General features: G+C 52.0%; 1 protein-coding gene across 1 annotated transcript; it reads left to right on the forward strand.

Annotated features, from left to right (window-relative positions):
• Positions 1-17: 17 nt before the first annotated feature.
• NECHADRAFT_54871 (uncharacterized protein) lies at positions 18-5947 on the forward strand (the record flags this gene model as incomplete). Its single annotated transcript, XM_003043430.1, has 4 exons — positions 18-155; positions 211-589; positions 639-966; positions 5872-5947. Coding segments are annotated over 4 exons (921 nt in total), but the record flags the coding sequence as incomplete, so codon positions are not given.
• Positions 5948-16433: the final 10486 nt, after the last annotated feature.

Genomic DNA, 16433 nt, shown 5'->3' on the forward strand with positions numbered 1-16433 from the left:
GATACAAGAGGCTGGATATGACACTGAAACTTCTCAAGGCAACAATAAACGCAAGAGATACTATAGAATACGGTACCAATGTTGTCGGGGGTGTCTCCCCGGGCAAGGGAGGCCAGACACATCTTGACCTTCCAGTCTTTAGTACTGTCCAAGAGGTAACGTCTCGAGAATTTGTCTCTCGACGGTCGATTCTAACTGGGTGCAACATAGGCCATGGCTGAGGTTAAGCCTCACGTCAGCGCCGTTTTTGTCCCTGCTCAGTTCGCCGCCAAGGCCATAATCGAATCCATAGAAGCCGAGGTACCCCTCGTTGTCTCGGTTGCGGAACATGTCCCCGTCCATGACATGCTCCGCGTTCATGAGATTCTGAGAACGCAGTCTAAAACTCGTCTGGTTGGACCAAATTGTCCAGGCATCATTGCACCGGAGCAGTGCCGGGTTGGCATTATGCCGTACAAGCAGTATACCAGAGGCTGTGTGGGTATTGTGTCCAAGTCGGGCACACTCAGTTATGAAGCAGTTGGGTCGACTTCACGAGCAGGGCTCGGCCAAAGCATAGTAGTTGGAATGGGAGGCGATATGCTGCCAGGTGAGAGATTATCATACTCCTGATATGAAGCCATGCTAACTCAGCCTAGGCACGACCTTGGCCGATGGTCTCAGATTATTCTTTGAACATGAGGAAACAAAAGGCATCATTGTAATTGGTGAGATTGGTGGCGAAGCTGAGCTTGAGGCTGCCGACCTCATCAAAGAGTACCGCAAGACGGCCAACCCAAAACCGGTTGTGGCCATGGTGGCTGGGCGAACGGCCCCGGAGGGCAAGACAATGGGACACGCTGGAGCAGTATTTTCGGCAGGAGATATCACGGCAGGGGCCAAGGCAAAGGCCCTTGAGGATGCTGGAGCTATTGTAGTTGCTCATCCAGGCGTCATGGGCGAGACGATGAGAGAGCTTCTCGGTATGTAGTCGTTGGAGTAAAGGAGCCCCACCAAAGAGACCGGAACTCCTTGTTGCCATGTATCACCAATTAATGCTCCTACTTCAATTTTTGGGCTCTGGGTTCCTCTTCTAGCGCGAACAATTCCTCATGATTGCTAAAACACTCTTCGAAAACCATACCGAGCAATCTGCACCGTCCCTGCTACAGGCCTCAAGACGGCTGTGGGAAAGCATATAGCCGACTAACCCCGCTTCGTCGGCTTCTTCCCCTCTCATGGATGCCGATCATCCAAGCTCTCCTCATCATCGACTAACAAGCGATAGAATATTGGACTCCAAGAGAAGCTGTTATACTCGCGTCCTCTGTTTTATACTATAAAGATTAGAATATATCGTTTACATCATGATTCTCAGTCGACGATCTGCCACCCTCCAGAAGCATGCAACCAAGGTGAGCTTCCTTTCAGAATAACGGGGAAGTCTTTCTAAAACGAGATATTACCTAGCTGTCACTGAGGATTCACAGAAGAAATCTGCATCTGCATGAATACCAATCACAAAGCCTGTTGAAAGAGGTGAGCCGTGTCCCCCAGTTCACAGTGTCGGGCTCGAAACATGACCTTGAGCTGCTAGGCAGGAATACCCGTACCGCGTGGTGTAATCGCACAATCAGTGGACGAGACGAAAGATGCTTTAAAGTTACTGGGTCAGTTATTGACTGAAGAGAAACCGCCAGAAGCTGACTGCTGGCACAAGGCGGGAACGTGGTCATTAAGCCACAGGTTCTCTTGGAAAAGAGTCAACACTACGCTGCCAAAGACGTGGAAGAGGGCGAAGGCATAGCGGCCAGAATTCTTGGTCACCGAACAGGATTACACCCACTTGACGACAGCATACCGACTGTAAGCCGTCTTTATGTCGAGGAAGCAGTCCAGTTCGAAAAGAGGTGGCACATCGCCATGACAGTTGACCGCGAGAACTACTGCCCCGTAATTAGACTTAAGGAGCTGAAATCCCCCCAAAGACCTTCAAGTCACAAAGAAAAAGATAGTCCGAAACAGTCTTTTATCTTGAGTCTGACCAACGGTATTTCTGACAATCTCATTGCCGACATACCCAAGACACTGGGGCTACCAGAAGCGAAGACCGAGGCACTAGGAAAAATGCTTAAAGGGATGTTTAGGATCTTTTCTGAGAAAGAGGCAATAAACCTTGAGACATATCTCCTAGACACCACAGATGGCCGGCTTGTTTGCTCAGACTCTAGGTTTTTCTTCGACGATGCAGCCCAAAAGCGACAACCCGAGTTGTTCGCCCTGAGGGACTCTGCTCAAGAGATTCGGGAAGAATTTGAAGCTGAGAAATACGGCTTGGTCTATGTTAGGATGGACGGAAACATCGGAAACGTGGTCAACGGGGCTGGCTTGGCCATGGCTACCAATGATGCCATCAGTCTATATGGTGGTGCCAGTGCCAACTTCTTAGACGCTGGAGGGCAAGCTACAAAGGAGACTATGCTGCAGGCCTTTGGGATTATTATGAGAGATGAGCGGGTCAAGGCAATCTTGGTGAACATTTACGGCGGTAAGTTGGCATTATTTGTACCATGCGGCACACTAACAGGAGGCAGGTATCACGAGATGCGATATGATCGCCGAGTCCATTATCGCAGCGGCGAGTGAGCTTGGCCCGCTGCGCGTGCCAATGGTGGTGCGACTGCAAGGAACCAACTCTGAAGCAGGCCTGAAACTCGTAAGTAATGTACTGATTCATCTGAACTGAACACTAAGAAACCTGCAGCTTTCTGAAACTGATCTTGGTATTCACGTCGAGGCAGACTTTGGCGAGGCGGCCAGAAAGGCGGTAGAACTCTCAAACCAGGACTCTTAGGCATCTATCAAGATTAGAGATCAAATTCCAACTACTTTCCTCTCACTCTCAACCAAGGTTCACTTCTTGTGTCTAAGAATCTTCAACAATACTTGAAGAGAAATGGCCCTCGCTGAAAGGCCTCGGGGCCTCTAGTAGCACTCGGCGCATCAAGTACTCTTCCGCACAAGTATTCAAACGTCTGCTGTCTTACCCAGACGCTAGAGTCCCTCTGTTTGCCCTTTAAGGCAACATGTGAATCTTGACAGGTTTGTGATTTGTAGCGGTGATTGGCTACCCTGGTCTGGACCGTCGCTGACTGCGCGACGCGTCATATCACTTCAGCTAACTCGCACTTGTGTATGTTCTACCAAGGGCATCTCCACAGCTTCATAGGAATGCTTCGAGAGATGGAGCTTGTGCGATTGCGAGGTCACGCGGTCGGGGTAACGATGTGATATCCATGTGACGAAGTGCCGTTTTCCTCTACAGTCCAAGCAAAGCATATGCCGGATCGGGCCGCCCCCATGGTTGATATCGGGGTAACTTACACGTTGCTTCGGCTGACCGGCTGGAGCTACGTATCCCAGGCCTTCTAAGTGGTCGTGATGCGACCGAAGTGGTGGCTGTATTAAGATATCTGCACAGCTGTTTGAAAACGGTAGTCTCGTGGGGTTGTTTCGCCACAAGGTTTGGACCCTACCTTGTCACATATCGAGGTCGTTGCATGTCTTCCTGTTCTTGCCTAGAGATGTCTCCCTTTGATCCCTCTCTGGATAGCGGCAGAAAAGTGGCTGGCTGTTGTGAGGACCGTTACTGGTTGTGGATCAAGCGAGGGCCGAGAAGCAACGCCACCACTATTCACCAGTAGTCACATTCCTTGGGTGTACCCTGTTGCTACTATACGTACCTACCTAGTACCAGTATTATCAATACCTGCACTTTAAACAAGACACGCCGCTCAGCCGCGGCTGATCATTTCTTAGATATCGAGAGAAACCCCCTAAACGGGCAGTTCCCCTCTTCTCTTAGTCGTTCGCAATTCCCCTCTAAGTCAAGCACTTCCTGTTACCTCCTTGCAGAAGCCTTCTTTACGAACTCACAATGCCTCTCCCTTCTGGTAGTACACTGCTTCACGTGGTGTATGCCGGCCGTGGCGATGCCTTCTACCTGGAGTATACCTATCGTGATGGAACTGGCCTCGAAGAACATGTGCTCGTTCCCTTGGATGGTGGCCCCCTGAAGGCCGCTGTCAGGGAAAATCGCGGTGTAAATCGCGGTGCAAATCACGGTGCAAATCCCAATGCACCCTATCACAAGTATTACTTGGCCGTGGGAGAGCACATCTGGAAGGAAAGCTTCGCTGGCCCTGACAACCCGAGATTCGGCCCCAAAGCAATCATCAACTCACATCCTCACGATGACCATCTAGATGGCTTGTTGTATTTGATGAACAATCAATGGGAGGACGCCATGTCATTCAACGGGCCCTTTATTCTTCCGAATCAAGCATGCAATGGGAAGATAGAGGTGGAGGCTATGGCAGAGAACCTCAACTTCACACCATCGTTTGGCTGCCAAGTTCCCGGTATCAACTTTTACTATCCATCACCTAATGTCGATGACCGCGAAATCTTGTCTTTCAACCATAATCCTCTCCTTGCCAACACCAACACTGGGGCTATGACAAAGCCAACACCGCAGCTTGGGGATCGCCCAGTGATTGAACTTCCCAACAAGATCTCCATCGACACATCTTCTGAGAATATCAAGAGCATTCTGATGGATATCGACCCAGACCAGACTAAAGGAAAGGGACGCATGTTCTTTACCGGAGACAGCGTTGGTCACAAGATCTGGGACTATGTCAACGGCAAGCACTTCTCCGTCTACAAGATCCAGCACCACGGTAGTCTTCGCAATACCCAGTTTGACGATACGATTGAAACTGTCAACATCCGCGTTGCCCAAGAAGCAGCCTTGTATGCCCTGTTGAGTTTCGCCCTTAAAGGAACCCCCGACGCTCTTTTTATCAACCCCCCAGGAGATGAAGATCGCAAGCTACTGAGAGAATTCATCAAGAACTGCTTGAATGATGAAGAGCAGTTTGTTCTCGCCGGATACTTGGATGAGCTCAAGAGCAGAAACCACGTGTATCTTGAACAATGCGTCATGAGGGAGAAGAGGCAGATGATGCAGCTCAGACCTATCCCTTGGAAGCCACAGGCCAAGAAGCTGCAGAAGACAAGGACACCATACGAGATTTGGACCCTTATTGTGTTGAATATCCATCTTGCGGAACCGAAATATGGTAAATACTTCGACAAGCCTTATGGACAGCTGTTCTACTCGCCACATTCAGATGAGGGGATTAGTACGAGACGATATAGACAGCAGCCTTGGGTGGCTTCGCTCCTCGATGTGAAGAAGTTCCAGAATAACTTCAAAGCCGTCCTACTTACTGGAAGCATCTTTGAGTTCTTCGAAACCTTTACCGCCGACGCTTACGTTGTGAGCGCCAACAAAAAGCACCGCCATCCCTCGGCGTCCACGATCGCCGGTCTGGCCATTGCAGTTCACCACAAGGCTCCAACTCGGCCTGTTCCTCTGTTTGCTACGAGTGGGTACTCGATCGATATGAACGAGGTGATTTCTCACGTCAAGGAAATGGGCTTCAGGCCGGCAGAAGTGTTCAATGACAGGTCACTCGTCATCCGTTGCCTCGACAAGGGCATTTACATGACCATAAACGGCAACGGCGGTGTCATGGCCCCTGCACCTGACGAGAGCCGTGACGTTCTCGGAGTGACGAGGGTGTTTCCGCTCGAGGGCGACGCAACCATCGACTTGAAGGCAATTTACAAAAAGTTCGAGAAGAGCAGTGGTTTGCTTCCAGATCGTCAGATTGGTAGGGGTCGCAGCTATCGCTACCAGATCACGGCGCCGGTGCAGGAGAACATCACTCAGGAGACGTACATGAGATTGAACCAACATACGGGGGAAGTTAGCTTGACGGAGGTACAGCCTGAGAACCCATTCATTGTCATGAATAGCTGGAGCTTGGAAGCTCCCACGTTTGAGTACTATCTGGTCTCCCAGACGTACGAACCTACAAACGCAGAAGCCAGACTTCGCATCGGTCACCGCAAGGTTGACGGTATCCCACTTTGGCAGATAGGCTTCTGGAATGGACTGAACTGGGTCAAGTATTACGTCCAAGACGGCGGCGTCTTTGGCCAGATCGGGTGGGATCAGGAAAATCCCATGGGTGGTAGCTCTGTATACTTCTACCTCCAAGATGTCACACCTCCGACCACTCTGTTGGGTCAGCAACCGTCCGCCATCACGTCTATGGTAGCTCAACCACCAGCCCCTCCTGTTGCTGCTGTAAGAACGGGCACTACCTTGGCCGAGTTCTGCATCGCTGCTGGCATTGACGCACAACCTCCCTTCAGCGCGCTGCGAGCATTGCAGGCCATTGTAGGCGCCCAGAACCTTTCCGCTTTAGGCGTTATCGACGGGTTTGAGAAGCTTGTTCTGCCGTATCCGACGGATCTGGCATCTTCTGTCGACTTCACTGACAATGGACTCGACATGGAAGTACACTCAGCATCGCTCGCTCTGAGCCCACCTTCTGGTGCTGTCATCGACGTAGCAGGCGAGATGCAGAAGATTTCATCTGTGGCAATCACTCTGCAGTGGCCTCTAATTGAGGACCTTTCTGTTGTGACTACTGTGAATACGGAAGATGGTATGGCAGTCATGAGAAAGAGGAAGCTGGCTGCAACCGCATTGCCCATCAGTTTGAAGAAGACTTTGGCTACTATGGGCGTCGATGCCACCACGATGGAGAGGATTGGTGCTCCCAACGCCGTCGCCTACCTGACGGCAGATCAGACTGGACTGGTGAAGCTCTTTTACGACCGAGTTCCGGTTTCTTTGCTCATAGCTGGACTGATGGACCTGAAACCGGATCTCGAGCTTTCGACTGTCGAGGCTTGGTACGACGCAACAGGCCTACCCGCTCTGAAACGAGCACGCGTGGTATGCTTGACTCCGGCCGATACTTGGAAATCTCTCTTTAACCTAGGCGGTATTGAGATTACCCTGGGAGAGATTGGGATCTTGCTGGAGGATGCCTTGCTACCGAGCCAGACCATCAGCTTGTACGGCAGTGCCGTGTTCAAGGCGTCGGCCCCCCAAACAAATGGAGTCAAGCTTGCACTTTCTTGCGAGCTTAACATGGACGGGGATATTCAAATCGACTTCTCCATCTCTGGGACCGAATCTCTTGATACACTGTCATCTCTTCTCAAGTCTGACTCGGGTCTCATAAACGCCCAAGTGCCGTTCCGCAACGGGCCCCTATCGACTCTGGCCAGTACGTCCAAGCTTGCCATCACCTTCACCCAGTCCACAGACCACATAGCCGACTACAGGCTCTCGAAAATATCTGCCAGTACACGCTTTTCCGATTGGAAGGACTTTCTGCCTGCCGAGTTCCCCATCAATAACCTCGTCTCTGTCACCGATGTGGGCATTGCACTTGAGATTCTGAACCCCCTGGACTCGGCTCAGCGTGCCGTGGGGGCATCTGTGGCACTCGAACTCAAGGTCGGCTCTGACAAGGCGACACAGAAAGTTATTCACCTCGGATTCGTAGCCAACCCGCTAGGCTCATTTGGTGACTACGAGTACCGTCTCGCCGCGTTTGCCTCAGACTCTGGGTTAAGCATCGCAGATATCGCAACTGCCATTGGCATTACGGGTGTTGAGGAAGCCCTCACAGCAGCTGGGTCTCTGGTGAGCCAGCTCTTGACAGAAGTTCGCGTTCGATCTTTTTCTGTGGCCGTGGAGAAGAGAAACGGTGCCTGGAAGTTTACTGATTGGAGTTTGGACGTGGGGATCGACAAATTTGTCATTATTCAGGACGTGTTTTCACTCTCGAATGTGTCTGTGTCTTTGGAGAACAGCACCGGCCTCCTGATGGGCGACTTGTCTGGCTCTATTCAGATTGCAGCGATCAACCTTGGGTGCAAGCTGACTCTTCCTACCAAGTCGCGGCCAGGTATGTCCCTTGACTTCATCAAGAAGCTCTCCTCTTCTAACATTTTGAAGGCCTGATATCCATCGAAAGCCCCAACAGCGTGTCGGCAACCGACATCATCTCTGCATTGAAGCTCCCCGACGTTTCCTCCATTCCCGTCCTGGGAACTTTACTCTCAACTCAACTTGAGACGGCACACTTTACAATTGGCTATCTACCCGACCAAGGCGGGGGATCATACCTGTCTTGGCTCGGATCAAGTTTCACATTTGAGCTGGATGAGGTTTCCGTGACGGATACACTGGTCATTGATGGAATCAGTGTGGCCATTGGATATCACTCAGAGCATGACCCATTTGGTCCAGGGAAAACACAATTTGTGTTCCTACTCAAGGCCGCATTCCTCGACAGTGCCCTTGCCGCTGAAATCATCTACGATTCCCTGGCCTCGGAAATCGAGTTTGCACTCACGTCTCCGGACCCAACCAAGACGGCAAAGATCTCTGACATGGTTGGAAAGCTTCTTGGGTCATCTTTCCAATACGCCTTGGAACCACTTGTTCAGGACATGGCTATCAAGGAGGCCAGCCTGAAGTTATTGACTGGCAGTGGCATACAAGTCCAGCACTTCAAGATCGACATCTCAGACGCAGCATCTGCAGAGTTCCAGGGACTGGCCATGAAGTCCCTATCAGTGGAGTACACCGCTGCTCAGGCTGCGAAGGGAGACAAGCCCGCCGTACCCGAGAAGTTTGTGCTGCAGGGATCTATCCAAAAGGGCAAGGTTGGTGCTCAGTTGACCATCGAGTGCTTGTCTTCAGATGGAGAGAAACCGACTCAGGTGTCATTCGTCCTTGACGCTCCGCCTGGGACGAACTTGTACCTTTCTGGGCTGGTAGACCTGTTCACACTTTCAGATCCTTCGTACGACAAGCCGGACCAGTGCCCTGACTTTACCGGACTCGTCATCAAGACTATTCAAGGGAAGGTGTCCCTACAAGCAGACGTCCAAACAGGAAAAAGGGTGCTATCACTCGACTCTCTAGATGCGGACATCGAATCCCTGGGCAGTATCGAAATCGTGAAGGACCCAGCTGTCACACTTAAAAGCATCAGCCTTCGTCTACACTACGAGAACAAGACCTTCTCCGGCCAGGTGTATGGCCATCTTGCGATTGAGACTGTTGAAATCTGGGCCTTCTTCAAGAAAGATGATCAAGGAAACTCGGTATTTGAGGGACGCCTATCACTCAATGACCAGCAGGCGCCAGTAGCATTTGACAAACTTGCGGCAACCTTCCTACCCGATGCTACAGACTACACCATACCAAGTCTTCTCAACGCACCAAAAGAGATTCCACTCTTTGTGTTTGGTGTGAAGTTGATACCGGACAAATCCATAGAGGTATGGGGAACCGGGCAGCTTCCACTCGCCCTCGACGCTTCGGGATACACTGTGTCTATGGCAAAGATTGGCGGAATGGTGCGAAGAATCAAAGGATCTGACGTTCTCGGTCTTCCTGACCAATACACCGCATTCCTAATCGGAGAACTGCAGTTCAACACCTTCACATCCGCCCGAGCATCAGTCACCATTGGCACAGGGCGAGCGACCATGTTGACCGCCTCCATCACCTCCCAGTCCTCAGCCATCGACCTGGACGGCTTGACGGCACCACTGAGCGGTGACGGATCAACTCTCAAGACAATCAGTCCCGCAGGCACATCTAGCATGAGCTTTGGAAGCTCTGGATACCTCTGTGTTGACTTTACAAACTCGAAGCTCTTCCTGTTCGGTCAACTTGCTCCCCCCATCAGCGCCTACGGGATGATCATGGGTCAGTGGAAGCCTTCAGGGAAGGCATCTGATCGCCGCTACTTTGCATCAGTGACGACTCAGAACCTAGGCCAGATCTGGAGCGACTTGAACGTGTCGGTGCTCTCTGCTTTTGAGTTTTCTCTGGCTGGAGGCCATATGATGTCGTGGACGGGCACCGTCGAAGAGCTCCACACTGAGCTGTCTGCCTCTATGACTGCAGCGCAGGCCGCAAACGTGGATGTCACCGATGTCTCATCTACCTTGCTCGCACTCCCACAGACAGACCCAGTCCCGAGAGGCGGAGCTTTGTTCGCTACACTCGACCTCAAGCGAGGCGGTGTCGTCAACGAGGCCATTGCCACCGGCCTCGAGCCCACGATGCCAGACCCCACGCTCACGTTTTACGCGACGTTGAACAAAGACGATCCCAAGCAGTCCAAGTTCATGGTGTCGATGCATAACATGTATCTCTTTGGAGGTGCCCTGTTGTTCAACGGAACTTCCGAATACCATCCCGACGGCCAAAGGCTGATGGCACTCGGGTCCATGCAACTGACTTTGTCCACGGCGAGCTCCGTGACGCTGCAAATGGAACTCGACGTTTCTGAGAGTCTGACATCGTTCAAGCTCCATGGCAAGCCTTCCACTGATGACACGCTGGTGAACCCATTTGTCGACATGTTCAATGTGCAACTCAAGGAGCTCGTTTTGACGGGCAGCATACACAAATCAGAGAAGGGGACTATTTCAGACTACTCCCTTTCTGGGGGCGTGTACCTGGGGGTCGGAATCTTGCGCGCAGACCTCACTGGTAGCATCTACTTCAGCCAGGGCAAAGCCGTGACAGCGAACCTTGCGTTGGTTACTGCGCAGCAGGGGATATCCGTGGAGGATGTATTCTCTAGCATCATCCAACCAGGCGATGTCAGCAGCGGCTCCTGGCCATCGGGCTACGGAACTATTTCTTTCCAGTCGGTATCCATCTACTATTCCATCCAGGAATACCACCTGGGGAAGCAGGTATTCAGGAAGGGATATCACATTGCAGCAGACATTGAGATCTTTGGAACCGCCTTCGCCATCACCGCTGATCTTGGAAATCGCAAGGGGATTGTGATAACTGGCCAGAAAACCGACCCCATCGACTTGGGATTCCTCCGACTTTCAGGCCGGGCACCAACACCGCCAACACCACCGCCCACACCTCCAGCCCCGGCCCCGGGGCCAAGTGTAACGATTGACACCACTGGCAGCTCTGTAAGCCCACCATACTCTCATCAAAATGGCATGACTGAGGACGACGTTGCTAACACTTTCAAGACCGTGTACAAGGCCGACGTTGGCGTCCAACTCTTTGATCTGCCTCAGCTCGATGCTACGTTCCAGTACCAGCAAGGCGAGGCATCTCTGAAGTGTATTGTCCAATACACGGGTACCTTCCTCGGCGTCAACAACCCTCATGTCACCATCCTCTACAAGGACGGCAAATTCTCCTTCGGCGATTGGCAGATGACGGAAGATATGCTCGACAAGGTGGACATTGCCAAGGCTATCAGTGAAGCCTCCGAGTCCGACACACGTGCCTGCAAGAAACTCGTCGGGCTCATATTTGACAAGACCATCCAGACAAAGTTCAACTTTACGGTAGGGGATGCTTCAGTCAAGGATGGCTCGCTCAAGTTCAACTTGAAATGGACCTACGACATTACCATCGTCGTCCCGGGTGCACCTGATATCCATATTCCTGGTCTGAAGCTTCCAAGCCTTCCTCTCACTGTCTCACCTCCTTACAAGCTGAGTGAGCTCCATCAACTACTTGTCAATTCGATATTGGCCAGCATCAAGGATATCGGCGCTGCGCTGCTAGACCCAGACAACGTCACCCAGTTCTTGACTCTAATCGCCGTGATGAAGGCCAAGGAGTGGACCAAGGACCTTATCGAGGGACTGCTTTGCCGCAAGGCCAATACCGATAATGTCAAGGAGCGTGGAGAAGAGATCGCCGACGAGAATGCAAATGAGATGGAAAAGCCAGACAACTCCGGTAACAAGGCCACCGAATGGGCAAAGACAGCCATATCAGCCACAAGCCTCGCCACTGCTCTTGGTGGGTTGGCCACTGCTGTCGAATTTGGTCTTGAATTTGGCTTTTTTCTCGGAGGTGCACTAGGATTACTCTCTGCTTTGATTCCGTGGTTTGACGACAAGAAGAAGCTGGAAGAACTGAAAAAGAAAGCTGAGGATAAGGGCCAGAAGGCGGACTCATCTATTCAAGATGCCAAAGACTTTGTGGGCAAGGTGCTCAATTTGTCTGTGGCCCCGAACCCCCCCACGTCCAACTATGTACCCAGCGAGACATACGAGTCGACTATCGAGCTTAACTGGGAGGCCAACAAGCCCAACTGGCCCGGATTCGACTACGGAAACTTTGAGAATGTTGTGTGGGAAGTCAAGATGGGATTGGTCGACAACGTGGACGATCCCTCGATGCACGACTTGACCTCGGACTCCTTCTCTCTCACTCACTCTGACCCTCTGTTTGCCTTCGGATCGACAGTCTACTCTTACATTCGGGCCAGAGCAACGGTTCAAGGAAAACCTTATTACTCGATAAACTGGACACGAGCACAACCTGCCGTTCATGTCCCCTGGCTTCATCCCGTCCCGCAGGTGGAATTCCAAGTGTCTGCCATGAAGCCTTTTAGTTGCACCGCATCGATTCCTGACGCGGATGCTGGGAAGTATCATGTTCAAATCGTTGGTACCGACAATTCCTCCACCATCGTCCTATATGAGGTAGAATCTGTTGTTGCCTCTCCGGGTATGATCTCTTTCGACATCGACGTCTACAAATTCATTCCCGCCAATTCAGCCATCGCAGCTTGTCTAGCCAGGGCCAAGGCCGTCTCTCCCGATCCAAGCGCTTCTCACGATTCGCCTTACACAGAGTCGCCAATCTTGACAGCTGTTGCAGCACCTAGTAACTTGTACGCTAAGTACGTCGAAGAAGCAGTCGTAGTATCATGGGATCAGCCTGGTTCCGGTACCGATGATTTTGATCTGCTTGTTGTCCAAAAGGACGGCAATTTGGATACCAATGTGATTTCCAGATGTATGTCAGCCCCGGATGGCCAGAGACAAGCATCACTCATGGGCCCATCCATCATTCAAGGGGCCAAGTTCACAATCGCAGCCCGCGCGAAGCCTCCATCAGCCGACTCCCTAGGACTATTTGCACTCTTGACCTACCAAGTTCCTCAGGCTCTATTGCCAACTCCCCAGATCGACTCCGAATCCTACTACGACATTGAAACGCAGGTGCTCAATATGACAGTGAAATTTGTCAGCCAGCCTTCTCCCAACCTGCAGTTTGTTCTGCAAGTCCATCCAAGCACTGGCCCTCTGCCGGAACCCATCAAAGGAATATCTGGAGACGCCCCTGGTAGCACCACTGTTTCTTTTGGGGGGCCCTTGGATATTGGTACGGCCCGCACAACGGCCTCCATTACCGTGGCGTCGCTTGACCCAGTTGCCGGGGAGCAAGGGGACTTTAGTGAACCGTGGAGGTTCCCAATCATACCCCAATCGTTGCCTGCGTGCAAGCCTTCGGCCACTTTCACCTCTGCGGGATCTGTTCGAATATCATGGTCGTGGGACGGCCTTACCGAGCCCACCGCACAAAGGGTCAAGATGATTCTGAGAGTCCCGAAAAGGACCTTGGCCTTGACCTGCACTGTTCAACGGCCAGATACCGTCGCAATCTTCACCATGGAACAGAGCGACAACCTATTCAAACCAGGGCAAAATGTGAGCATTGAGTGCACATCTCTGGGTCCGAGTCTAGCTGGAGGTCTCGCAAGAATCGACTTTACCATCCCCGGTTCCAACGGCTGGACCCCTTATGCACTTGTAAACGGGTCCCCTGTCGGATCTCTCTGCACCATGGCGAGCATCTCGCGCAGCGGAAGCAACAGCATCCAGCTCTGGTGGACGAGTCCTGACGGATCTATCCAGACGGCCTTGCAACAGAACAACAACTGGACAGGCTCTCAGTTCATGGGCCCCTCGACAGTGCCAAACTCTGGATGCTGCTTGACTGGTACCACGCGTAACAACTTCCATCAGGAGATCTGGTGGATCACGGAAGACGGTGCTATCGATGGCAAGTTCTGGTTGCAGGACGGGATGGGATGGAGGTCGCCTGGCACTGACTCCTATCCCTTCAACAAGCCTGATCAAGCTTCCACGAAAGCTGGCGGATCAATGACTTGCATGTCTAGGCCTGGCTCTCGCATGCGCATGGACGTTTGGTGGGTTACTCCTACCGGGGGCATCGGTAATGCTCGATGGAACTCGTCTGATGGATGGGGAGATGTCTTCAACGCTGCACCTTCGGGCACGGTAGGCTTTGGAAGCTCCATCAGTGGGCTTACTGCACAAAGCCTGGATGGAAAAACACTCGACTTGTTCTACATCTACGAAGGCGGAGGTATTGGAGGCGCCTATTCACATGACCCCGACGCGGTCACTGGGTATGGTCTGTACAAGCTTACTCCGGTGATGACTGCTCGGCTTGACGGCGGGTTCACCTCGATACAGCTCTCTCCACAACAAATCGCCCTATTCTGGATCTCTTATCGAGGAAGCGTTGACATGTTTGTCCTGACGAGAAACTATTTCGATGTGGCTGGGTGGGACAGGCAACGGCTAGCTCTAACTGAAAATGGCTCCGCCTCTGAAACAAGCGGTATCGTCGCATTATATACAGGTGAAAACAGGTTCTCTGTCTGGTGGAACGGGCCGTCTGCGGACTTGAGGAGGATAGACGTGGACTTGACGAAAGAACCTGTACACTGGCCCGTGTATGAGCAGCTGGGTGTAGGGAGCTGCAGGAAGACAAGGACTCTTCTATTGGGGTCGATAGACAAAGATCAGAGCGATCTTTGGTACGTTGGTTCGAACAATACCATGCAGGGAATGTCCTCTGGAAGTTAATGGGCGGCCTACAGGGGGAGGTTGAGGGTTAGGGGAGGGTTGAATTGGTGATAGTTTCACGAGCTGCTCTTGGCGATTTCTTTTTGGATAAACACATTGCCTTTATCATGCTCCTCTATACCATCCTTGCCCCCTTCAGCCTCAGCCCTTCAAGGACTCGTTCGGGCAGATATTGGTACCTGAAACCACCCTCGCTCACCAGAAGTACGCGTCAGCCTGCTTGGCCGCCTCAGTCTAGAGGCAGTCTGTGGCCAATCATCCGACTCGTGGATCTGGTTCAGCTCCGACCTACTGCTGCAGTGCAACTACAAGCTCCTAATTCGATGCTTGGCTTCAGCCACAAACTCGGTTCTGTGTTCAGCCCATCCAAGCATAAATGGCAGGGCATCCACTTCTTGCATGACTCGCTTCTACATAAAATTATTGGTTACTCTAGACCAACTCATCATGGCAACTCTCGCTTACGAACCACTTGATGAACTCAGACGAGAGATCCGGCTTGTAAAACTGTTTCCAAAGGTAGCGACGCCTATACATTTCAGAAAACATCATTCCTGATCAACGTCAGAGAACCACGTCGGAGATCTGTATCTCTCTAAGCAAAGGTTCATTAAACGACAATTTGGAGTTCACGGCCCTCTCATACACTTGGGGTGATGCAAAAGACACATTGCCCATCACCGTCGACGGATGCCCCTTCCAGGCTACTCGGAATCTCGTCGCTGCACTTCGTCGCCTCCAGGAAGACGACAATGCAGTCACACTTTGGATAGATGCCATCTGTATCCAACAGTCCAACAACGCTGAAAAGTCATGGCAGATCCAGTTGATGAAGAATATTTACGAAAAGGCCACCACTACGGTGGTATGGTTAGGTGAAGATCCCGAATCGGCCGAAATCATGCGGGCATTCTCTTATAGGTCTCAAAAGGGCATGTCATGGGACTACAGAATCCTAGACAGGCCAGAGGTTGTACAATGGCTGCAGAGCCCACAAGGACCACTCGGAGGCCGTGTCGGCGGACCTGAGCAGGTTGCTTTGAAGAAGCTGCTGAACCTCGACTACTGGTTTCGAGTCTGGTGCCTACAAGAGTTCTTGGTCTCTGAACGAGTACTGGTGTCCTGCGGAAGCTACAAGGTCCCATTGGACGACTTCCACCGGTTTGCCCTGACCTTTCTGAAAGCGTTCTCTGGACAGTTCTATGATGCAGCATCAAGGCAGGATCTGTTGACGATGGCGAACAATAACCCCGTTGGATCGCCGGGAAATCTAGCGGGCCTGGTACATGGTGCCACAAGGATGTTTCAGCAGCGAGAGCGTTACCGATCGTCAAAACCGGGCATGTCGGGGCAGCCATTGCTGGATCTCCTCATCCTCGCTTTCAGTCATGATACGACTGACTCCTCCCTCCGCTCAACTGACCCTCGAGATCGGATATTTGGCCTCCTCAACCTTGCAAGCGATGCCGACGAGCTTGGAATCCGTCCTAATTATGAAAAATCCTGCGAGGACGTATTCCTTGAAACATGGGCTGCTATTCTTGCCAAGGGCCAGGCGGCCCTGCTCGTCTATCCGCAGTACGGGCGGCCATACACAGACTCTCCCATCGATCCCAACTCACAAGGGTCGCAGTATGCAGAATTTGGCCGACCACGCCCAAGACTAAAGTCTCCCACTGGCTCAGAGCTGCCATCATGGGTACCGGATTGGCGCGTGACTCGGGACCCCTCACCAGCGAAGACCAACATTGACAAGCCCT

The sequence above is a fragment of the Fusarium vanettenii genome (assembly GCF_000151355.1).
Source record: "Fusarium vanettenii 77-13-4 chromosome 13 genomic scaffold NECHAsca_28_chr13_5_0, whole genome shotgun sequence".
NCBI classification, from domain to species: Eukaryota; Fungi; Ascomycota; class Sordariomycetes; order Hypocreales; family Nectriaceae; genus Fusarium; species Fusarium vanettenii.